At 43.2% G+C, this 25,553-nt stretch overlaps 1 protein-coding gene across 1 annotated transcript in view; it reads left to right on the forward strand.

Moving 5' to 3' along the window:
* Positions 1-262: 262 nt before the first annotated feature.
* The window catches only part of LOC146199792 (diuretic hormone receptor-like), an 84,388-nt gene continuing 59,097 nt past the window's right edge, over positions 263-25,553 (forward strand). The window contains exons 1-2 of the mRNA XM_084595252.1: positions 263-531; positions 13,552-13,683. Coding sequence (XP_084451378.1) covers positions 312-531; positions 13,552-13,683 — 352 coding nt within the window. The 5' untranslated portion in view covers positions 263-311. The remainder of the gene's footprint in view (positions 532-13,551; positions 13,684-25,553) is intronic.

A 25,553-nucleotide genomic window follows, 5' to 3' on the forward strand; every position in this document is an offset into this window, starting at 1 on the left:
AAAAGTAGAGAGCACCCCGATCCCTCGAAGCTTCTTTGAGCCGAACGTACTGCTGTGATCTTTAAGTGTAGAGATCACGCGATCGTTCATCATGCCTCTCTGAAGGTGCTATAACAAAAGCGTGAATTTTCTTTAGCTTAACTTCTGGAAATGGCGTGCTACAACGAATTATGAGTTTCCGCCTCAAATGTTCGTTAAGATATATATTTGCCCGTACGCTATTATAAACGCGTTTGTACTTTCTCTTTTGCCGCAGGAACACTGTGCCGGATCTGCACATACGAATTAGTGAGAGAATTCGCTGCTGAACCATGGAAAGCAGAAGTGGTGCAAGTGGCAGCTCATGGACTGAGAGCGAGCATAGTGCGGCGCTGGACTCTCTGGTGGCTGCAATTGAGAACTTCACAATCGACCATCAGGAAGGAGGGAATCAGGAAGTAGCCTTCGACGAAAGTTACCTGGCCAATCTGTCCCTTGCGCAGATACGCTGCTACATCGCGGCACTCAACGAGTCGCAAGCCTACCTGCAAGGTGAGTACCTATTACCATTTTAATGGCAGAAGGCGTTTTTTCCTGCGTTGGCAAAATTCTAGGAAATGACCCTCAGAAGGCTCATGGCAGACTCGACGCCGACTATAACGAGTATCTCTTTATAGGAGCAAGCCAATGCACTGGCTACCCATGCTATATTCCTATGTACAATACTTTGATTTTATGCATTTAGTGCTTGCAAGTACCCGATTATATTAGGTCCGCAGGAAAGAACCAAAGCTTTTGCTCATTTCGAGTTGAAGATAACTACTGGTCAGGGAAGCCACTTTTCCCCCATTTTAAGAAGACTTATGCGATCGCTTGGACATAGCAAATGGATTCCCCTGTGAAAGTAGGCAAACTCACATTGATAAATGGTTTCGTTTGGTTTGTGGGGTTTAACGTCCCAAAGCTACTAAGGCTATGAGAGACGCCATAGTGAAGGACGCCGGAAATTTTGACCATCTGGGGTTCTTAAACGTCCACTAACATCGCACAGCACACGGGTGCCTAGCTTTGTTGCATATAACGATCGTGGGTGCCACTTTGAAAGGAAAATCAGGCACTCGACTAACCGTGCGATTCAAGGAGCTGTGAGAGTACTGGGCCGTCCTTGGATGATACCACAAGGCATTGGTGAGGCGGCGATCAATGTAAAGACAGCGCTAAGTCAAGGCAGAGCAGCGGTCCAGCGATTAGGTCTCGTCCATCGCGAACACTCGTCCTCCTCTTCAGTGGAGGCCAGCACTGGAACCAGGCTGTTCTGCTGTATTAAAATCTCCCTCCAGCTGATAACGTGCATTCTCGGGATCTCAAGAAGATTAGGCAATACTACCATCTATTCTCTTTAGGGCAGTAGTGAAGGCCTGAGTAAAACCCTACCAGGCGACAATAAAATGTTTAGAAAATTGACTAGCACGACGCTGTGGTACATGGATCCAAGCGTCAGCTAAGGGTACTTTGTCGCTGATAGCACGACCTGCTGGTTTGATTGTTGGCTTAAGCTGATTTAGCAGTGCTGTCACAACTCGATGTTGGTATGTAGCTAGATAGCGCGTGTATATGGCATATTTACCTAGGCTAAAGCAAGGAAGGCCACAAGTGGAAAATTGTGAATACAACAATGTTCAGTGCATATCACGGGAGTGCTTTGCACAAGGTAATTTACGAAGACGACGATGTTTACTAGACACCGCGATTGTATGTTGCAGGTTTAAATGGTACGTGGTTGGCGGCGGCAATAGAATATATCCTGTCGTGCTTGGGCAGGAAAACGGAAGGAATGATGTTTGAATTAATTCACATTTTAAAAACTTACCGTCATCTTGTCGACATTGCGTGCTCGCGCATCACGAGCATTGCCATGAAATAACACGCGGCGCACTCTTACGTGGCACTATCTCTGGAACGAATGAGGTACCATGGGCTGAAATAACGCTAAACTCTCAAGTGAACGCGGTCTAGCTATCGCCATAAAGGTACGTGATTCAATCAATCAATCATAGCTAATGTTTCATTCCCTTTTTGGCATGCTTATTCAAGAATGAGGCGTTGAAAATTAAAAGTACCACTGAAACCGTAGCACCGAGCGCACAGAGCCGCACGTAGTGCAATGTAGCTCAGTATAAAATGCTCAAATGGCACGATTGTAGAATACCTGTCTCTAATTTCGGCGCCTTAGCATCCCGCGTGGGCTGCAATTAGTCATGGCACTGCTTTCTCGTCTTGTGGGCATGGCGTTCTCGCGCATTTCGACCATTGTCACTTTCGCTGCGCTTCACTGGTGGCCTAAATTCTGATCTTCACGCAGCAGTCGCTTGATCTTGCTTTCGTGAAGTTATACCGTATGGTGCTTCTGTCATCAATCACCCTGCCACGGCGGCAACATTGATAGAGCAAGTGCTGTTCGAGGTCACTCACTTCCGCTTCGCAGTAGAAAGGATATGGAGCACTAGCTCTCACAGCGCTGCTCCTGTTCTGATCTGCATGTGTTCGTTGTGGTTCTGAAAGTTAATGTTGGGGTTTCAGATGTTTTACCACCTTCCACTGGCATTCTGTCCGGCCTTTACACTTTAGTTTGTATACCGAGTCTTTTTTTTTCTGCGCCTAAAAACAAAAAAAAAGAAAACTGGCGCACAAAAGCATTACGGTAAAGAAAGCGGTATACTGGACTCTAGCATCCAAAATTAGGATAAGATATTAACAAGCATACATTAAAAAAGGATTGGAATGTTTAATACTGCCTTCCGGACCTGTCACTATCACTAAAGTATGGGCTAGACGGCGCTGAGAAAAAGAACATTGCGTGGCCAAGGGCATGTTTCGCAATTCCTGCTTTTAAGTGAGTGTCACCTGTTAAGCTGCTCTAAGTAATACGAAGCCAGTTTTACCAAGCACTTTTTCAGGCTGTTTTTGCATAAATTGAGCTAACCAGAACCACTGGCAAGTAAATTTATTGACTTACCGAACTGACCAAGAACTCAAAGCAAGAATCGTCTTGCCCCTAAGCTTAAGAAAATCGACCACTGTAGAGTAGATATGTAACGATAAAGTGTGGACTGTGGAATATTTAAATGTGTTGATTTCAGGGACTGCGGGCTAATATACTCCGAGCCTACTATCGTGCTTCTGCGTCATGCTTCGGCAGCAATCCAAAGCCATAAATACGCTGTTGTAAAAACACACAAAGAGAAACAAACAAAAAAACGTTCTCAGAACTTGGCTGCGAAACATAATTTGCGGGAATTTCTTCCGACGAAGAACATCCGTCAAGCACATGGTGCTTTTCTAGCATCAGGAAAATCGAGAATCGCGCAGTATTAAAGTCATTTAGCAGATAAGGTGACGGAAAACCGGGTAGGCACGTACAATAAGGAACAAGAGCGAGGGAGGGGGAAGGGCGAAATTCGTGTGCCCACCCAGCCCACATCAGCAGTTTTTTATTGGTGCTTTCTGAGCAGTGTAACATTTCTTACACATTTGGTGAAACTGGTCGGGTTCCTGTTCTTTCTGGTCATTTTCGATTGTCCTGGAGGTCGTGGCAGCTTCGTCCTTGTCGAGTTCGCAAGGAACACCGAATTCAGCGCATCTCCGCGGTGGCAGTAGATTGGGTGCTGATGGTCCGGTGTGAAGTGTACCCAGCTCGGACCGACGAGATGTGCAAACCGTTGTTACGCGGAAGCTTGGAAGGGACGCGGTAAAGAACTACTGTAGCGGGCTGATCAAGCACCGCATGAAAGACGGTCCTTCATGAACCTTTGTGACTCCATTCTTTTAACACAGCAACACGTTTGAATATCAGAATTCAAGGTGTGTGGCAGGTTACTCAATTTATTATAAGAGATGTTTAGATCAACTGTAAATTTTCATTTTTGGTTCTAGTAAAACATCCTGGCTGTTTAAAAGAATGGTTTTCTAACTTGGCTCACAGCATAAGAATAATCGTCGTAAGTAAATTTTGAAAAAGGTCTTTATTCATGCCACGTTCATATCAGCATTCTTAAGAACCTTCAATCTTTTTTGCAACCATTTGCCTTGCTGCGGTTTTTTTTTTGTGTGTTCGTATATTGTGCTGTGCAAATCCTTTTACCATGAGGGAGGAAATTGCTTTTTCATTATCTTCAGCAGGCTAAGTAATGAACGTTTATGGTTGCTTCTGAAAACAAATTACAAGCGCATAAACGCTTCCAGGATAGAAGCGAATTTCAGTACGCATAGATACGGGTTGCGAGGCAGTGGCAGGTAATTTTGTAACCCAGTTTAAATTTTTTCACGTGCATATCACAGTCTTTATCGTGCGCAGCAGAGCCACGTCACAATTAAAGCTGGTTGGTTTGTGGTTGGTTTGTGGGGTTTAACGTCGTTATCTTAGTTCCTGCCTGGTTATAACGAAAAGCGAAAGGTACAGCGCAAGATTACACTACGTCACTTGACTGTTTCGTACTCGTTTACACCGCGTTATGGGTTTGCTTGGATTAACACGAAATAATTTGCAACGTTCAGGCAAAAACGAAGCGAAACTTTTTTTCCTGACACTGCCAGCCGTCGCGCTTCCACTATTTTCCGGAAAATGTCTTACATATATTTCGTAACGTCTAGTGAACCATGCCTAGATTAATTTTAAATTTCCCGTGACCTGAAAAGAAAGAAAAACTTTTGTTTTTTGCAATTTTGTCTACGTTTTGTCACCTCTCACATCTCTATGAAAAGGCATTACTTTTTCTTTACGAAGGTTACACAGCCTGCTGGTTTCGAAGCAAAAAGATTAAATTATAAACCAACCAACGGCAAACATTGTCACCTGTGCCAGCGGCACCTCGAAGCACTTATTCAGATTGCAAGGGGACAAAGCAGTAACACTGAGCCGCACACTAGTCCCATTTTTCCATACTCAGCTTGGTGCATTCCTACCACGAGCTATGCTGGTAAGATCTCGTTCATCTAGCAATGAAGAATAATGAGTGAAAGAAATGACACTGACAGCGGAGAGCGATCAATTTTGGCTTTCACTTCTTGTCAGTGGCAATTTACGACCCCGTTTGTACGTGCTCTCTACGAAACAATTTATCCCGTGATTTGATGCCGCACTGTTACGATTACCTTTTTTTATCGTTTTTCCCGACTTCAAAACGAAACGCTGTCAGCTGCCATTCTCAGGAAATTGAGGGGAACACGCCTGACTGAATATGTGCCCGTGCCACAATCAAAAAGTGTGTTTTAGTTCCGTTACCATAGCCCTTGTAATATCACTCTTTTTTTCAATTGTTCCGGAACTGAATGGGTGTATTTATACCATTCTTTTATGTTCGGAGGAGATGTGTGGCTGTTCTGTTTGAGTGTAGCCGGTACGCTATAGTGGCCGCTGCTCGGCAGTACTTCCGTATCCCGTTGGCGCTCTCATCTTTAAGAAACATGGAGCTGTGTGTGCGCAAGTGATTTACCATTTTCGGTGACGCTTTTGAGATTTCGAATTTAGTCCTGTGGCGGCTCAAGTTTTTGTCAGGTTGCGTATACAACATATATGACCTCAAATTATACTTCGTGTCAGCTTCCGCAGTGACTACCTATATTAGGAATCGAAGAATGCGGGAATAAATACGATCGCTATGGTGAGCTTACTAGTCTAAGATATACAAATTGCCAACAAGATATTAGTTTACGCCATTCAATTAAACAAAATGTTTTCGTAGGCTATCATGTGAAACGTATTCTGATTGAAGAATGTTTTACACCTTATCTTGTTTACACGTTGCACCGCAGGCAAGAAGTAGGAAACGCGGAAGGATGCATTCAGTTGTTTTCACGCAAATTCCCGCTTCGGCTTTTATTGCCAATTGGTGAGACAATGGGGCCGACTAATACTCAAAGGATACATAACACTGACTCCACCCATGGAACAGTATTATTAATTTTGAAGGAAGCCACTAATCAAAAGGATGAAAATTTAAGAAACACTGAAGAGAATGCGTCTTGCATATGCCGAGCGTTGAAAGCGCAAATATCTTGTAGTTATCGCAGCAAACCAGCTGCGACATAAGAGTTCTTTTGTTTAATTGGCTTAGGGTAACCGCTTAACACATCGTCTTAAATTAATAATGTTCAATTGCTGGGTGGTTTACGGGGTATAACACTAAGCAATTATCATAAAGTCCAGATTGCATGAGCATGCAACGAGGGCACAGGAAGAGAACAACTGGGTGACATCGTCACACTTAAAAATTATTCATTGTACAGTAGGTTTTAAGGTGGTTAAAGCTTGCAGCAACCTTTATTATCGAGTGTCTGGTTTGACACGGTAATGCTTGGCGTTTGTACAGTATTCTGTACACATTTTTCTGTATGCTTACAGAATTACAGATTTCTGCACTGCCTTTCCAGAAGTTAACATACGCGCTGAATGGAACATACGTACCAAGTCCGCTTTTCTGCTCTGAATATAATCCCACGTTTTCTATCGGAAGCGCGTTTGTATGGATAAAGCAGATAATACCAGAATGCATAGTATAGCTTACAATGTCAATAAGGCAACATGGAAAAATTTGATAAAGCAAATATGGGATTCTATATGATTTGTCCGGGTGAAGGACAGGTATACATGGAAAGGCATCAACAGGCCACCAGGAGAAGGGCCAAAGGTATGTCTCGATAATGAAGCATAGGACATTATGGGGGTATAACAGATAAGAAGTAGTCTGAGGTATTCGGAAAGGGATAATGGTACTAGGGCTTACCGTCGGGAACGTGGTTTTGTGTTTGAGGGCAGATGTCCTGTCGGGGTTAGAAATAAATCAAGGATTTATGGGAAGGTTACCGCTAGGGGCCCATGACAAAACTACAAACGAAGCAGTACAAGCAGGTGTGGGCTCGGCATCTTTCAAAGCCCGAGAAGCTCAGAGCAAAATATTTTACGAAGGACGCCTCTGGAAAATGGACGACAATAGGTGAGCAGCTGAAGTATTTAAACACTTATAGCGAAGGGAATTGGCTCACAGTGATGAAAAAGGACCAGAAATCTAACCAGAAAGTATGTAGAAAGGCGGGGCAAAGAAATAAAGAACATTAAACGACAAGCAAAGAACACAAATGATAAAAAGTGGAATAATTCAATAGAAATGAAGCTGTACCTAGCCATATAATAGGAATGAAAAAATTGCATTAAAAAGGAAAATTTATATGAAAACTCAAGGTGCAGAGGCCTTGTTTTGTGAAGCTAGAGCAGGATGTCTTAGAAACTGAATCTACAGAAGCGAATTTATTCAACACGATAAAACTTGTGCTATGTGCGGTTAGATGCCCAGAAACAATTGAACATCTTTAATGTGGCAGTATTAATCCAGATGCTGATGCGGGCATATGGGCCTCTAGCCGAGGCCCTGGGGCTCAGCGGTAACAAAGGAAGCTTGAAAGAATCGGTGCTAGAGGTAAACAAGAGACGTTTGGAAGATTGGTGAATAAATAACAGGGTGTGAACGCATGGACGCTAAATCAAAATTAAACACGGGTATTTAAAGATAACCCGGGACTAAAAGGAAATTCGTTAAAGTTGACGAATTATCTAAGTTAAAAACAAAAAAGAAAGGTTTAGCATGACGATGACTATCACCACCCCGTTTAAAGAGAACCTCCTAACATACATACATACATACATACATACATACATACATACATACATACATACATACATACATACATACATACATACATACATACATACATACATACATACATACATACATACATACATACATACATACATACATGCATGCATGCATGCATGCATACATACATACATACATACATACATACGTACGTACGTACGTACATACATACATACATACATACATACATACATACATACATACATACATACATACATACATACATACATACATACATACATACATACATACATACATACATACATACATACATACATACATACATACATACATACATACATACATACATACATGCATGCATACATACATACATACATACATACATACATACATACATACATACATACATACATACATACATACATACATACATACATACATACATACATACATACATACACACGTCCGTAAATCCATCCATCCATCCATCCATTCAACCATCCGCGCCTGTACCTTGTTCTCCGCCCTAAACAAGAAGCCAACGTTTGCCTCTTTTAATGGGTGGCCTTGAATATAACTGCGCGCTATTGAGCCTTCAGTACAAAAATTCACTGAATGCATTATTGTGCACTCAAACGTTGCAAGCTGTCATGCCACAGACCGCCTACCGTTTAGGGATTCTTCACGATTGAAGGCTGGCGAAAACAGCATACCCTGAATGGCTCCATCAAGAGAATCGTGTTGCGAAAGGTGTTAGACTAGTAAATGACCATAGGTATGACAAATGACACGGGCATCCAGGCTTGCACTGATACCTCGAACTTCGTCGTTCGACGTGACGCCCTGTCACTTACGAAATCCCTGTATGTTATTTCACGAGGTAGTTCCTACATCAGCGAAATGCTATTTCGCGATCACAGCAGCAGACATTTTTTACTCCGCTTTTTCTAAGATAGTGCCATCACTTTCCAGCCGCAGATCACAATCACAAGCCTCAGAGTTGCGGGTGGCGAAATGGCTGCTACGCTGACGAAAGGGCATCAGACAAAGCGGAGCCAGCAAAAAGCCGCCCGTATAGTAGCGCCATTACGGAGGGGCAAGGGATGTTTTCTGGTAGACGTTTGGGGACAAAGTGGTGCAATGCTGCACCGCTGGTGGTCGTCCTCTCAGGTGCGTTTAACGTTCGGCAATTTGCCGGCGTAGTTTCTGAAATCTGCTCCGCAATTCTGAGTCAGCTTACGTCTTTGGAACAAATGAACAGGACAGGAAAGAGTAGATTCTCCGCCTCGAAACGTTATCATGCGAAACAAATAGAACAAGGATCCGTCACGAAAGCAACAACGAAAAGGAAACCTACTATACTACAGAAGGGGAAAACCGTTCCGACGGATCACACTGAGCCTTCTTGTTCCCATCAGGAGGAGTATCTTGCGCAGGTTACTGACCTTGCCTTCTCTGTTTCGTAAGCCTTGTTCGCTACCCGCCGAATGGTGCCTGCGAGAGGAAGAGCTATGACCTTAGACACGCTTGTTTTCTTGAGCCGCTGCTGTAATGCGTAGACGGGAAAATGTGGCGCCAGGAGTAGCTTTCGCAAATCCATTTTAGGTAATATGACCCCACAAGAAGGTATCAGACAGGCAGTACGCGTAGTGCAATATAAAAGACAAAGGTGGTTGCACATTCTGATGCATGTCAAAGTAGTGAAGTGAAATGAATGTTGGCTTCAACCGAAAACTACCTGAAAGCACTTGACAGCTGAAAACAGAAGTCGTTTACTCATGTTTATTTTTTGCAATACCCTTTTTAATATATACAGAACCTTATAGGAATTTTAGTGACAAAGCACTGACCCATGAGCTAGAAATACGAACATAGTTTTTTTTTTTTGTTTTCCGTGTCGTTAAAATACCTTGTCAGCTTTGCGTAGCAATAGTGCAAAGAAAAGTAAAAGGAAACATTCGTAGCAGAGCACTTGCGATCGCCGTCATTTGTCGTGGGAGGAAAGTACGTACCCTTTTAACGTTTGCGCTAACAGCCAATAACGATGGGTATTTTACTAACACTAGCTGGGGATGAGTATTGCATGTGGTCGTCTTCGTCGTCTTCCATCGGTGCGCATTGAATCAGAGAGCACCTCTGTCAGAATGTTACCTTAAGGTCTCTTGATTGAGAAAATATTTCATTATAGGACTGAACCCATCCACCACCAAGAAGTTGATAGCTACCCTCCAAATATAACTGGTCATATCCAAAACTGTAATTAAAAAATTGCGTTCATCTGAAGCCGCCTTGGCCAATTGCCAAAATAGGTTTGGTCAACTTCAGAAGTTTTGACGGCATTTTCTCAAAGTTAGGAATGAATGTTCTGTAATGTGAATAGACAGTATAGATTGGGAAGCTTTTGCAAGATACAACGTGGGTTGGCGGAGCCAATGATTTTAAATTTTCGATTTGTCACTTAAGAATTCAACTATTTGTCTGTAACAAGGGCAGTAAAACGAAAGAGTTCTTTCTTCTGAAGTTGGTAGTGCATGCAGTTATCATTTGAAAAGGAGGCTCTACTCATTAAATGAAGAACGCGGCGATTGAAGCGAATTACGCGTTTATTTATCCATTATAATTTTTCGCAGCTGCCGTCAGCAAGACTTGACCGATTTAATGTCACCATTAAAAAAACGGGTCACCTGTTTAGAAAAATACACATTTTCCGCCTCCAGGCTGTAATTGAGTAATTAGGTGACACATATTGAATGGCTCGGCTAACCTAATAGCGCGCGGAGTTCGGCAGTACGTTTTTTTCGCCGGCTATATCCGAAGACTTACAACATCGTCCTGGATTAAACTGAGACGAAATATAAAAACTAGCGATTGTTTAGAACTGTTCAGAGTATCCTATAGCTTCGAGCCGCCAGTATTAAACGTGTTTTCTTGGGCTTTCTTTCTGTTACCGCTTTCGTTCCCTGCGTTTTCACCGCTCCTCGACAGCGCTGAAAAGTTTATACAGAAAAGATTTTCATCACACTCCGCACGGCGCTAGTTTTTCCGTTATTGTAATGTCAGCCATGTTCTGTGAACTTTCAACTGATTCCTGTCGAAATCGGTACCACTGGTAATGAAGTGGCACATTAGCTTACCTGTGAAATACACAGCGGGCTCCAGTGAATCCATGGTCCATCTTGACGGCAGTGTAATCAAGGTTGATTGCAACGAAGGAGATGAATCTATGCATTAATATGCACAAACACCACTACCTAATCTTAAGCCACCGAGTTCTTCCGAAATGTTCAGACATACAACGCAATTCAATAGAAATTACTGCACCAGAGCTTTTCTACTGGTTCGCAACGCATTCATAACAGATATGAAGAATAAATGAATTAGGGTAAATGGGGTACGCCTCAGTTCGCAGATGAGCCAACGTTTCGACCAGTGGACTTGCCTTTGTCTGACCCAGACGAAGACAAGTCCACTTGTCGAAACGTTGGCTCATCTGCGAACTGAGGCGTACCCCATTTACCCTTGTTCAGGTCTTCGTCATACCGTGCAAACCATCTTCTTCTTCTTGTTCTACCTGAATTCATAAAAGATGTCACACCGCACAAACATACACTATGACTGAAAAACTGCTCTCCATGTACATTTTCCGCCTACAGCCATGTACCAGTATTTACCTTCTGAAGGTTCCAAAGTTACGGATATCTATTATTAATACCTCATTCCGCAGTGTTCTTCTAAAGCGTTACTTTGCAGTTACAGGTTCATGCGCAGGTCTTACTACCTTGCTTTCTCTGCACATTGGATTAAGCACATTTTTTCTCTCTGCGTACGAGGAAGGATACGTAGGGTTTTGGGGTACTTGAAAGGTTTATGCAACCCAGTATTACTTTGAAGTACATTCAAAGGCGATGAGTGTGACTTTAACAACGACAGCGAACCAAAGAAGAGTACCAGTACTTTTATTTTGTACGCTGTTCTGATCTCTGAACAAAACCGTCAATCTCACAAGGACCCGAGTAGAGGCGAAATATTCGATATTTCATTGTTTCATGTGGTTAGACGGCTTTAAAGTGTCTACTGCTGCTGTGGTACTTACTGAATGGGCTTGGTGAATCCGTATGCGAACTAGAAGAACGGCAGAGAAATGGAACTAAATTTAAAATAGGGCAGTTAAATTTTTACAATTACCATTTTTTAATTTTTTACAGCACGTCCGCTTCAGATGCACTTTGGAATTTGCAGCGTTTTCTCTATATCGTTGTGATGTTAGGAAGGTAGTGAGAGACCGGAAAGCGTGGCGTGACATGGTCTATAGAGTCACGAAGAGTCGCACACAACTGAACGACTGAAGTGAACTGAACTGAACTCTATATCGTGTTTTGCTTTGGTTTATGATTAATAAAGTCCCCAGGCGATGCAGGACAGAAGGCACTAAGTAGTGAAGGGCTCCGAAAATCAAACTACGTGGAGCTTAGTAACCTGCAGTGACATTGCAGTGTACACGAGGAGCCTCCCCTTTCCTCCCCTACCGAAAAGCGGCTTCCGCGAGCGGGGTCTAGCCCACGTCCTTAGGGTCAGCAGTATAGAGGGCATTAACTTCTAAGCCACAACGGCGGAGGTGGAAACCTTTCCATTTAAATAGCTGCATCTGAGAGCCCACAATATCCCTGTGCAGAGTCTTCAAATCCGAGCAGCACAAACCGTGAAATCACAATATGAGTTTTCCCTCATAGCAGCACGGCATTGTGACCTCTTTGCTGACAATGTTAGACATCATTCCTGAGATTTCACAGGCGTCATTCAAGTAGCTCGAGGATGTCCCGACCTAATATCTTCAGTATTCCCGGCGTTGGCTGATACTGAATTTACCAGCTCTAAAATTTAGCGCCTGTTCAGTACGTTTAAACTGTGATGGACAAACATTGCGTCAGGAAATACAATTAGTAAGAAAGACATAAATCTATTGAGGACACGTAGTGACCACGGATTACACCGTAAAAGAAAAATAACTAGCAGAATCAGATTGGGATAGAGATTACTTGTCAAGAACTCTCAAACCTTGAACACCAACTGACTAGCATCCCTCAAGAGGAACGTATATAACAGCTCTATCTTACCGGTATTCATTGACTTTGCGGAAAGATGCAAGTTAACGAAAAGCTTCCTACTTAAGTTTAGTGCGACGCAGAGAGATATGGAACGGAAAATAGTACGCATAACCTTAAAAAACTTGTAGAACAAGTCAGAATAAAAACAACAACAACATTAACGAAACAAGTCATAGTTATTGACTTCCAGTCAAAGTGATCGGATACAAATGGACGTGAACGCAACATGTATTGCGGAAAAAAGATACCTGATGGTCGCTAAAAGTAACGGCCTAAATTCCAAGGAAATGCACGTGGCGCGGGTTGGCCCAGCACGTTAGGCGGGAAGTGTGCGGGGATGCATCTCGTTTAAACGGAGTGGCGTCCGTGTGCTGTGTGATGTCAGTGGACGTTAAAGAACCCCAGGAGGTCGAAAATTCCGCAGTGCTCCACTACGGCGTCTCTCATAGCCTTAGTGGCTTTGGGACGTTAAACCACCACAAACCAACCAAACCAACCAAACCAACCAAGCATCTCGTTTAAAAGAGGGTTAATGGGCGAGATATGGGAGAGGAATTTGCTCATGATAATCGCTGTGACGGTGGCGAACATGATAAAACATTTACCGTAAGGCGATTCAACTTCTACTTTCTTTGCGAGCAGGTGCAATAGGGTATGCCGACTTTACCGCGGATGCATGCCTTTGTCAGCTCTGTCGCTCGCTTTGCCTTTAAGCCTAGCGCTGTTTTTGCTCAAGACGTTAGTACCGACTACTCAACTTCCTCTTACACTACTGTTAATCTTGCTTTTTTTCGTAGAGGACAATGGCGGACCACTGTCTTGTCATCGCACGTGGGACGGCCTCTCCTGCTGGCCGGTTACTAACGCTGGATCCGCGGCCGTGTTGCCCTGCTTCTCGTTCCTTAACGACCTTTTCTACGACACATCCAGTGAGTAGAACACTTTTCGAGTTTCTTCACTTGTACGTTTTTACGCAAAAGGACGTGCAAAAATTTATATTTTCATGTCAATCGAAGGTACAACTTTCAAACAAATGCTTATACATACGTGAGTGTTTGCAGTCACCGTCTTCATACGTGTGTGCATATTTGGTGCTTTTGTGTCTTCATATGGGGCAGGCGGTCTTGTTGTAACATTGTTGACGTGCCTTTCAAAGGCATGCACAGTTCTAAAATTTTGTAATCAAGCGGCGCTCAGCATGTGTGACCAATGCCATCGCAAACAGTAGACTTATATATAGCGTTCGCACTCACTGAAGCAGTAATCTATTACAATTGCTGCGTTATTCCATATAATTTATCGTTAATGCCGTGAGTGTGCAAGTATTGAAGTAAATCATTTGATATAAATGCACGCGTAAGGACGACATCCACATTGAGCACAAATATGGCAAATAATAAGAAAACTTAAATAACAAACTGCAGCTACGAAAATGGGGCTAAAATGTACGAAAAAATTCATCCGACAGAGCATGCTCAAATCTACAAATTATTTACATGCTCTTAACAAGACTAATAAGTTCGTACGCAAGTGATTTCGCAACAGTTTCTTACAACAATTTGCATTGTAGGCATTCCATAAAACGTGTCACGAAAAAAGCACCCCAGAGCTCTACTTAGTTTTTGGTGAAGGCTTGGTGGTGGCTGTGGCTAATTCAGCTTGACGTTTATTATCGGTAGTTTTGGCAGTGGTTATCTGGAACAAGGAAAGGAGATAAAGCTCTGGCATAGGCAAAGAACAGAGATGATGTCACTGCGGCGTCATTTAAGCGTGGGAAGGGAGGTGAGCGTTAATGCGCAGGGATAATAATTTCGCTTGAATATTTTGAAGTGATGAGTTTTTTCTGGTTTGTAGAGTTTAACATCTCAAAGTGACCTGGGGTATGTGACACGCCGTAGTGGAGGGGTTCAGAAATTTCGGCCCCCTGGAGTTCTCTGACGTGCAACAACATCGCACAGCACACGGGTTCTTGCTTTTCGCCTCCATTGGAAAGCGGCCGGCGCGGCCGGTTTTCTACCCCGCAATACTTGGGAACAGTAGTCGAGCGCCCAGCCACTGGACCACCTCGGCGGGGTCGAGAGATACGTGGACCTACGAAATTTATTATGACCTTCACTTCGCCGATCAGGTGTGCTTGCAATCGATGCCACTTAAGTGGTGGAAATTAGAGTATGGGATGTAAAAATGATAGTTGAGCAGGGTTGTTTTTTCACTCCAGCGGTGTCATTTTCAAGTTTGTTAGAGATATTTATCCTACCGGAGGCAAACAATCGCTAAAAACAAGACAATTATCTTACCGAGTTTGGAAAATAAGATTCTGATGGTTGGATTACATTTACAGCCCAAACTGCGACCTAAATACACTGCTCGGATTGAATTCAAAGGATGGTATTTGGTTGATAGTAATAGCTATGTAATTTTTCGCAAGCACCAGGTCGTGGTTCTGCTTTTCTAAGGAGCGGTAAATTTTACGACCTCTGACAGCCAAACCAGAGGAGAGCGGTAGTTGTTTAGATCGTGCAGTCTGGCCACAGGCTGCTATAATAAGAGTTTGCCATCACAGCATCATAGCATTGTCAGTGATTCTTTCTTACCCGAGCAGCTGTTTACCAATGTTCACTACTCCAGCCCAGCACTTCCCCCCCGTGTGATAGAAACGGGCACATGACACCACGTGTCAGGAAGCGGTCATAGTAGTTGGTGTGGTCCAGTGAATTCGGTGTCAGAAATGGGAAGGTGTGCTCCTGCCAAAAGCGCACAGTCAAGAAGGGGATAAATTCAGAGTCCTTAAGGCGGCCTAGTTTCGCCTCAATTGTGATCATAACTTTTCCAGTAAAGAAAGGTCATCGTCACCCCTATCCTCCCACAGTTATGCAGTGCCTGCTGTGCCATAGAAATCCCTGTTAAATAACTTCGACGCAGACACGCAGGGCTGCAGACGTTTAGCGAACTATGGCCGCAATTCCCATTGCCGCCTGTGCCAACAGGACAGCGTTTTTAAACTGGTAAAACCTGATATGCCGCAACCGCTAATCCGTTGCTTCAGCCATGTACCTCAAGGATGTGTATTGTGAAACTGCGTTTGTAATTTAGTCTCCGAACTTGGCGTGATTGAAAGAATATTTCTTCTTTTTAGTTTTAGTATCGGCGACATTAACATTCTTTATATGTCATATGTATAACCTTAAAATCAAACTTCTAAAGCTTATACGGGGTTCCTATGAATAACCTTGAATGTATACGGAAGAGTATGGGTTCACACGTCTGCGTTTTCTGCACGCTTACCGTTAAGAACCAACAAGTAAATGCGTGGCTGTTAATAACTGTAAGTATCGGTAAGTAGGAGCTTTAGTAAAACGTTTTTTCTACCAATGATACTATCCCAACAATTTAGTTTCCTACAAATGAAAATGAGAGCGTTTTAAAGGCGTTCAATATGACACCGATGATTGAGTAACTAGCACTTCTGAAGGTCTGGTTTGTGGGTGTCACCTAGTGGGGTCACCTAAGACAAGAAAAAAAATCTGAAATCAGTCGAAGCTAGTGTGGCTACCACCCAGAATGCGATGCCTGGTGCGGATCATCAAAAGTGAGACGGGGAATTTTGATTATCTTGCACAAAGTACTCCTTTCTCTTAGCATTCAAAACTCTTCGGTTCGGTCATTTTGATGGTAACATTCTATACAGAATAAAAGGAAAGAAGACGTCAGAATACACACCGTCGTTCATAAACCTTCAGATGGCTTCAGTGTTGTCTAAATGGCAAAGTTAGAACGTTCGAATTCTGCTGCAGTATTCTCTTATGTGATGTTAGGAAGCTAGTGAGGGATGTTAGGAAGGTAGTGAGAGACCGGAAAGCGTGGCGTGACATGGTCCATAGGGCCACGAAGAGTCGGACACGACTGAAAGACTGAACAGAACTGATTCTCTATCAACTATCGCCAAGAAGTGACATTTGCTGGTAATCAAGGAATAAGCAATACATGTATGATGCTTACATTCGGAACGAGTTCAACAAATATTTCCATGCTGTTTCTGACTTTACGTTATCCCTTTTTACAAAACGTAATGTCAGCCTTAGAGGGTAGTGAGATAAAAAAAAAGATCGATATATTTTTTTCTTAAAATAAATCACGGAACGCAGCTCACACGAACAATTCACCATAGTGTTACATAGGGTCAAAGCATATTAGGGGAATAATTAAAGTTTAGCATCCACCTGACCCAGCCAATATTTCTGTGAAGACAATATGTGCAGCTTCCACAAAACGTTTGTTCTGCAGGGTAAGCAATATTCGGTCTGGTGCTGAAACTCATAACCGCGACATCTCCAGGACAGTCACAATGGTTGGTTTGTGGGGTTTAACGTCCAAAAGCAACTCAGGCTATAAGAGACGTCGTAGTGGAGGACGCCGGAAATTTCGACCACCTGGGGTTCTTTACCGTGCACTGACATCGCACAGCACATGGGCGCCTTGTTTTTCGCCTCCATCAAAAAGCGGTCGCCGACGGACAGTCACAATAACCATTGTTCTGCAATGGCTGGCAAAGGGTAATGTGAAAGCAAAATGATTAATCACTCTATGTTGATAGGCTCTTTTGCCATTTTCTTCAGCTTCAACATTCCCGTGGAAGTTATATATCTATATTGTCTCACATGTTGATACGCATGGGGAGGGGGGGGGGGGGGGTTCTAATGAGTAAATTTTGTCACGTCAGATATCTTCTCTCTCCCTCTGTATTCCTCTAAACATTAACACGACGCCATTCTCACTTAGAGCTGTTCATCCATTCTCTCTGGTGCAGCCACGTGTTAGCCGTAACAATTAGCATACTTCGGAGCCACGATCGATTTTATTTCACGCGCTGAGGCAGCGTTCCGGGACGAAAAGTTTCTCTTAAGTGCGAGGTTCTAGGGAAACCTTAAAGGTTTCCTTTGTATTCGCATGTCAGCGCTTGTTTGGATCCTAAAGAAAAATTATTTTCATGCAATAATTCTAAGTCTACCGAAACTTTGGGGTTTCCCGTCATCATTGACCAGCGTTTTAAATCATTATTCTGCTTCATTAGTGCAACACAAGACGTTTCAGGGGATGCTTTAGAAGGGGAGTTGAAAGATCCCATTATTACTGTGTCGCAAAGAAAATCTCCTAAAGCATACAGGCTTGGTGGACATATTTCTTCTTTAAACTTCACTGACAAGTGAGCAAATTGCAGTGGCCGTTGAATTTTATTTTCAAGTTTCAAGAGGCTTTGCAAAATCTGCGGTCAGCCTCAAATCTATAAATATGAAAGGCTGTCTAGTCGGTTTTGTGGAAGGGGTACTCTTTCTCCATCGTAAATTTATCCCATAAAACACGACCGGAGATGGCTTTCTGATGAAGGTTTCTGCGCCATTCCGAGCTATCCAGGTCGCCGTTTTAGTACTTAGCATCGTCCTTGTTTACGTGTGTGTGTGTGTGTGTGTGTGTGTGTGTGTGTGTGTGTGTGTGTGTGTGTGTGTGTGTGTGTGTGTGTGTGTGTGTGTGTGTGTGTGTGTGTGTGTGTGTGTGTGTGTGTGTGTGTGTGTGTGTGTGTGTGTGTGTGTGTGTGTGTGTGTGTGTGTGTGTGTGTGTGTGTGTGTGTGTGTGTGTGTGTGTGTGTGTGTGTGTGTGTGTGTGTGTGTGTGTGTGTGTGTGTGTGTGTGTGTGTGTGTGTGTGTGTGTGTGTGTGTGTGTGTGTGTGTGTGTGTGTGTGTGTGTGTGTGTGTGTGTGTGTGTGTGTGTGTGTGTGTGTGTGTGTGTGTGTGTGTGTGTGTGTGCCTCTGCTACGTGTTGTCACTTATTCTGCTGCGTGGTTCATCATGTAGTCTGACCAACTAGCTCGACTTTCTACTGTTTTAGTGTCATTCCTCATTTAATAGCGTGTAAATAAATGCGCGCAGTGTGGTTTCAAAAAGACCTGCTATAGCGGCCACAAGTTTTCTCTAGAAAAAAGCACGTTTAAAGTACGTTGCGCATGCCAGAACAGTTGCGCGTCAGTGAGCATACTTGGCTGTCGTATTGGTCTGGAAATAAATAAAGTACATAAGAAGTGTACATCTCCCAATAGAGTTGTGCCTGGCTCTACTTTCCGTTCGGGATTCGTGCAGCTCTGCAGCTTTCTTACTTTATGAATAGATGCCCAGTGCGCCTACAGTAGCAAGGGCGCCAAATGCATGCTTTATGTCCCATACCCGTTCTTAAATCAGAATTGCTCTTCACCTCAGATAGTGCAAGAACTATGTGGACCAGCTCGGTATAGCGACTCTCATACTAGTATGCGAAATGTATGTGTAGGATATCCTGTAGAGAAAAGACGTTCTTCGGCAATAATGCAATATTGCACTAGATTCCATTTGTTTTTAACCTGGTGAACAGTGATGTAAGCTTAACTCCTCGCCATTGTCCGCCGTAGTATGATTGCCTCTTCGTTACGACATTGAGCAACGTTTTAATACCGGCACTACTGAGTTGCATGTGCTTATTGATTTTCTTTTATCACGCGGCATCCGCGCTCTGCTAGAACCACAGTTCCAAGAATACTCTGTAGGGCACACATACTTGAAGAAAAAAAAAACGGCCTATAGAAGAAACCTAAACATATAAGCAACACGTTCCACAATAATCGGAGATAAATTTCAGAGGGACAGAGTGCGTCATCATAAGCCGGCCCCACACAAGACAAAATGGAAAATCCCCAAATCTCAACAACAGCTGAACATGCCAAGCGCGCATACCCTAGAATGCCATATAGGATTGACATAAAACCGATTTTATTTCATTGTTATCTCGGAGGATTTGTTTATATTCTGCAAAGCTTTCCTATACACATAGTGTAGCACGTCTTGGCAAAGAGAACAGCGAGAAAAATCTGTGGGCAAGTGCTTGCGTTGCGGTCCACTGCTTGGTGAGAGGGCACGGGTGCACTGAATGCCCCATCACGCCTTTTTAGCTTTCCGCGAGGAGGAGGAGGAGGAGAAAAGGAGGGTGGAAGGCAGAGATGAGCTTTCCCGCTTCTTTCAAAGTAATCAATGGGCAGGTAGAGGCACGAGGCGAGGCTAGCTTTCGGAAAAGCGTAGTGCCACGCGTTGCACATTCCATACATGTTTTTGCAACTTACGGCGGGCTCTATATGCAGGCAAAAGGTAATGCGTGCGTCAGCACGCCATCTTTGCCTTTGCTAAAAATTGACCGCCTCGGAAAAAACGATGGTACTTGTTCTTCGAATTTTGTCGAAACGCGCAAGCTGCTTTTCTATTTGTTTCCTTAAAGCTTCTAAAACTCGTCGCGTTTCGCTTCGCTCCTTTCAGGCTGCCTGAGTGGATTGCGGCTAGCTGGCGTGTAAGAACTGCAGCCTCGCACATTTTCTTTCATTTAATTTTTCGGTTATCTAGGATTGTTTTCAGTTTTGAGCGACGTTGAAAATAAAAAAATGCGTTTAGATTGCTATGTCATGAAGCTGACCCATGATGAAACATGCGTCCATAACTTCACAACCTACACCAACTCAACACTGCCAGATAGATGTGACCAGCGGCTAATGATGTTGGACAGAAGCCGAATTGGCAAGCCTAACGGGCCTTTTCGTCATGTATCCTCTCGGCTGAGAAGTTGAAGCTTTTTGTGCGACTTAATGACGGAACATCATCTTTCTGCCTCGGCCGAACAGGAGGCGATGCCAATAGAGTGAAAAAAAGGCGGCATCGTGTTTCGAGCAGCTGTAATGGTGTTCAGAGGTACCCCTCTTTTTTTACTTCACTATTTTAGCTTTGCGTCAATGACTCCGTTATTAGCTGTGTGCAGCGTCTGTTTATATAACGTTTTGGCCGCACAACAGAATGAGAAAAAATATCTTTAAATAACTCAATGTTCCAAGATGCTTTCATTCGCATTGCTTTAAAGACGATCGATAATTTACTAATAAACAAGCACTGCTGGTCGCAAGCTACATCACTCGTCTCCTGCTGCGTTAGAATATGAATAGTAAGAGTGGCTTGAGGAGATTTATTTCTGCCGATATCACCTGCATATCGGGCGCTCCCCTGAAAACTCGCGTTTTGAATTTATTTTACTCATTGAGATATTTTCGCCCTACCGCAATAATAGTCATCAGTGCCTTCATTCAGAGGCTTCGTCCTCACGCCTTTGAACCCTTGATTGATCCGACTGCCCGTTTATACCTACGAAACTGCTCCAAGCTCGTTCTTTGCTGGTTTGTGGCCGAAACTTGCCGTCTTGAAGTCCAGGACCATATTTTCTCGCGGCCACTACACCTGCACATGGAAGGACTACTATGCTGTTGTCGGAAGGAAGTTTTGCCACTCAAGCGCAATAAATGCGCTAAGTACACGTTTACTACCCCCGCATGGAAAATGCGTGTAAGCACCGCGCAACGGTAGCTACGGTCCAACTTGTTTTATTAATTCTATCACCACTATTTTAAAACATTCTCTACGAGAAGCCAGAAATATGAACTCACTATACTCAAGTTGTTATGAAGGATTGCGGGAAAGTTTTATTCGCCGGGGGTGCGCATTTTCCTGTAATATCAGCGCCTCCTGAAAAACCAGATCCTTCATGTGATTTATATATGCTACTAAGAAATCTTGCATCCGTAATAAAGTGTCACTGCGAAAGGAAAAAAAAACACTAATCCTGCCCTAAACTGGCTTAGTTTAGGGCCGCAATGCTGCGGAAATAGTTATCAGCCCAGTCTTTTTTGCCATGCCTTCCTTTCCACACTATGTCTGCTTTGCCGGCTTCACAAGAGTGATCCAGCAAAAGGGCGGGGGGGAGGAGGGCGGCACATAATCCACATTTCGTACGCGAATGCGAATTTATTTGTAGCTGTGTATGTGTGTTTGGTGGCCTGTTGTTGGTCTCTTGATGATTAGGTTTGTGCATGGGGCCTCGTCCCAACTCTGGTTCCACTGCGGCGTGCCTTTTAACCGTACATTCACTTGACAAGCCTTTAGACAGCCTCAAATGGCGATGCCTTGTGGCGCAGTGTAACACTATATAAAGAAAGAAAGCATGCTAGAGGCAAAAAGGCTGCTTTGTTCAATGGGCGGTCTGCTGCTTGATTTGCCACAAAGCGGAAACCATAGATCATATTTTCCTCCAGTGCTAAGGTGCAGCGTGTGTATGGGGCTTCTTGCGGATGACTTTAAGAAATGTCATGCCAATCACGCCATGTGGTATACGGTTGTTGCCTTTCCATTATCCAGTGGGGTGTTCATACGACTTATAATCTTGTTGCTTTGCCTCCTCAATGTATGGAGGACGACAATGTCTGTGAGACACGCTGGCGAAGATGATCACTTAGCGCGGGAGTACTTTGGTCATCTGATGAGAAGAGAGGAGTCGCTGGAGAAAGATTTGATGTTGGGAAAGGTTGAGGGTCGCCGGAGAAGGGGTAGGCAGCGAACGCGATGGTTAGATGGCATTCTCGAGGCATTGCAGATGAAGCTATGTGATGTTAAGAAGATAGTGAGAGACCGGAAAGCGTGGCGTGACATGGTCCATAGGGTCGCGAAGAGTCGGACACGACTGAACGCCTGAACTGAACTGAACTGATTTCATTGATTGTGTTACCTACATCCAATCAAGCTATGATGCCCAAACTCAGAACCCGGAATGGATGCAAGTATTTGACCGAGCTAGATAACCTGAAACATTTCTGAAACACGGTGTAGCCGTTCTTTTCCCCCGCTGTGATCTTCATTGAGAACAGGAAGTAAGCCAAAAACAAAGCTTCCTGGCTTATTGCCACATCCCCGTTGCTTACACCGGTGGGCAAAGTTAATTACCTCATAGCCCACAATTTTCGTTTCTTATTTTTATTCGATATTTAGTTTGCTGGATGTTTTTAGGACAACTGTGCATTCACATTCACTAAAGGCGCCTTTACTCAACCTTAAACGTCGAAGCGTCGTGGCGGATTTCATAGCTTCATGAAGACGCGCATGCTGGATAGCAATGGTTAACTTGTTGCGCCAAAAAGAATAAACTGATGCCATATGATGCCGCAACTAAAGGACACATTTCGGTAGAAAAACGTTCAACCAGATCCGCTCCCGCTGTTGACACGGCGTGTGTCTTTGCCGCTCGTTCAGTGTAGTTTCTGTGAAGATGCAGGGCAGCTCCGAAATTGGTGAGCGGTTTGTAGATAGTTTGTATTTACACATTTTGTTTGGTCTTGTTTTATTTATGGGGTTAAACGTCCCAACGCAACTCAGGCTATGAGGCTCCGTAGTGGGGGTTGAGCAAATGTCGACCACATGTAATTTTATTTATCTACAAAACAACTTGTAGGTAAAAAAGCCATCGTACAAACAGCAGTTGAGCACTCTAAGTACAGAGCCACCATTTAGGGCACGACATAGCAACATGTAATAATTACCAAGTACGAAAACAAACCGCATCAATAATGTATATAGCGTTTCCAGCATTCGAAGAAGAGCAATAAATACCTTCCTAAAATAAAGCAGTCGTAATGAACAGGTATCGAATTCCATCCCAGTTCATGCAATAAAGAAACAACTAAATCGCGGTAGAATTTCCTTCCTGTCATAAATTTCAAGAAAGGCGCAATGAAGAACCTCAGCGACTTTTTATTTCAAACGCTTATATAAAATAATATTGTGGAGGCCCAGGACAAGATGTATTAAAAAGACTTCGGAATATACGGGTTAAGGCAACTGTCAATTCCTCTGTCTTCAAGCTTCACTGTGGTACCCAGCCCGTAAAAACATGGCTTAATGATAAAGGTATATTTGTACCTTAGACGCCTCAACTGTACTATCTGTAAAAGCCCAGAGATCATCGATCACTTTTCTGCTATCTGCTAGGATACTGTCAATCAATGAGAGTAATTACAAAGATCCTTAAATAAAAACTACTCATTGATCCTTACAGCATCCGGTTTCTACCCGCAGAAAGTGATAAGGTGCCGTACTACATGATTATGGGGCTGACCCTCTACAGCATTTGGAAAACGCGGTTGGCATTCAGGCACAGTGAAGAAAACGCACAATCTGTAAGGGACAACTTCGCTGACAGTGTTACATTTCTTAGAGATGGTCTCCACAGTCTGCATACGCAGCCTCAATGGCTAGATGTGGTCGACGGAATGATCAAAATGAAAACGTTTTGTATATCGTTTTAGACAAAGGTAGGCTGGCAAGGTTTTACAACTGTATGTAATTTGTTGACAGGCAATAAGAAACAAAAATCCGTCGTGGTGGAGTGGCAGCAACTGCATCCCTTCGATGCCTTCGCGGACGGACATGTCTTTTTTTTTTTGCTATAATTCGTTAAGTGGTCACTTAGTCCTCACAGACCCTGGTCACGCCATTCATAAAGCAAAAAAGTATTTCGCTTGACGGCGCTGCCATTTCATTTTGGTACAAGAGCCATTTTGCCCCAAACCATTCTAACTTTCAGGAGTTTGAGAGAGAGAGATTTTTTTAAAATACGAGCTGCAAACATCGAAAGCTGATCCATCATATGCGTTCGCTCATTTGAAAACACTGTGCGCGGTAGGCTTTCCAAGGCGTGTTGTGTCACAGTTAGGCTACAAGCGTTACTAGCGCCTTTTCGCACATTGAACGAATGATACCGCAAGCGCTTCTGGACTCGCAATCATCTTCAGCATCCAAGTTCCTTCACAAACGTCGAAGCTTTGTATAGTACTGATTTTATAATCTGTGGGGGTACCTTTACACGCGTGTGTGGTTCACGTTCAGAAAATACAGCAGCCTACATACCTGGTAGGGCCCATAATGTCAAAATACTGATTAATGGGAATAAAGGCACGAGTTAATATCGAGCAACTGGTTTACAACAACTGCACAGTCTTTGAGGGCTCATTCAATTTAGGATCTCGTTTCCTCTTTTAATGCGTTTACCGGATTAATAGAAAAACTGGAAAATAACCTTTATTCTAATTTTCTCATACCTTAATTGTTCCTGGTTTGTTGATATCTTATATTGCGGTTATAGCAACCACATTGTTCAACTTGTAACCTAGTTATAAATTCTAAATTTCTTTCAAATCAAATTTACATTTTAAAGTAATTTATTTTAACGATATTTAAACGAAATAGAAGTAAATGACCACCTTTAAGAGCTGAGATTTGACGATGCGCTGCAATGCTTAATAAAATTCGGAAATGAATGCATGTAACATATCTGAACTGATAGGCTGAAATCCGAGCCGACACGGACCTCCCTTCTCATATTTTATAGAAGTAAATAATATAGTGTCTGTTCAAGGCTGCAAAAAATTACATTTATTTCGCCCAAACTATTGCTCTCTTGGCGGTGAGCATCAATTTCGGAACTAATTCTATTTCATCGGAGAGAATGAAAATTCCGCAGCTGGGTAATTAAAACGATACGCGTCCCTTCTTTTGGCAGAATTTTGGCAGATAATATATCGCAGTTATGATTAGCGCAATGTTTCTGACATTGGCATTTAAGGCGCTATGAACAATAAGGACCGTTTTCACGCGACAAACGTACCGTAATCATACCTTCATTTCAATGCGGCATATGTTCGACATTCCAGCGCTGACCCTTAAAGCCCGACGGCATCGCCTTGACAAGTTCATCATATTAACTAGAGTATGTTTTCTAAATTGTCATCACCACATCGTCTCTGGCTTTTATGTATGGTGGTCTTCTTACTCTCTGATCTATATTAGACCGAGATGATTACGTTTCTTTGTCGTGATGGGCCCACTTCAAAATGTTCCTCTGAGTAATTCAATTACCA

This window comes from Amblyomma maculatum, chromosome 2, assembly GCF_055883805.1.
Source record: "Amblyomma maculatum isolate TAMU_Amacu chromosome 2, ASM5588380v1, whole genome shotgun sequence".
Classification (NCBI taxonomy): domain Eukaryota; kingdom Metazoa; phylum Arthropoda; class Arachnida; order Ixodida; family Ixodidae; genus Amblyomma; species Amblyomma maculatum.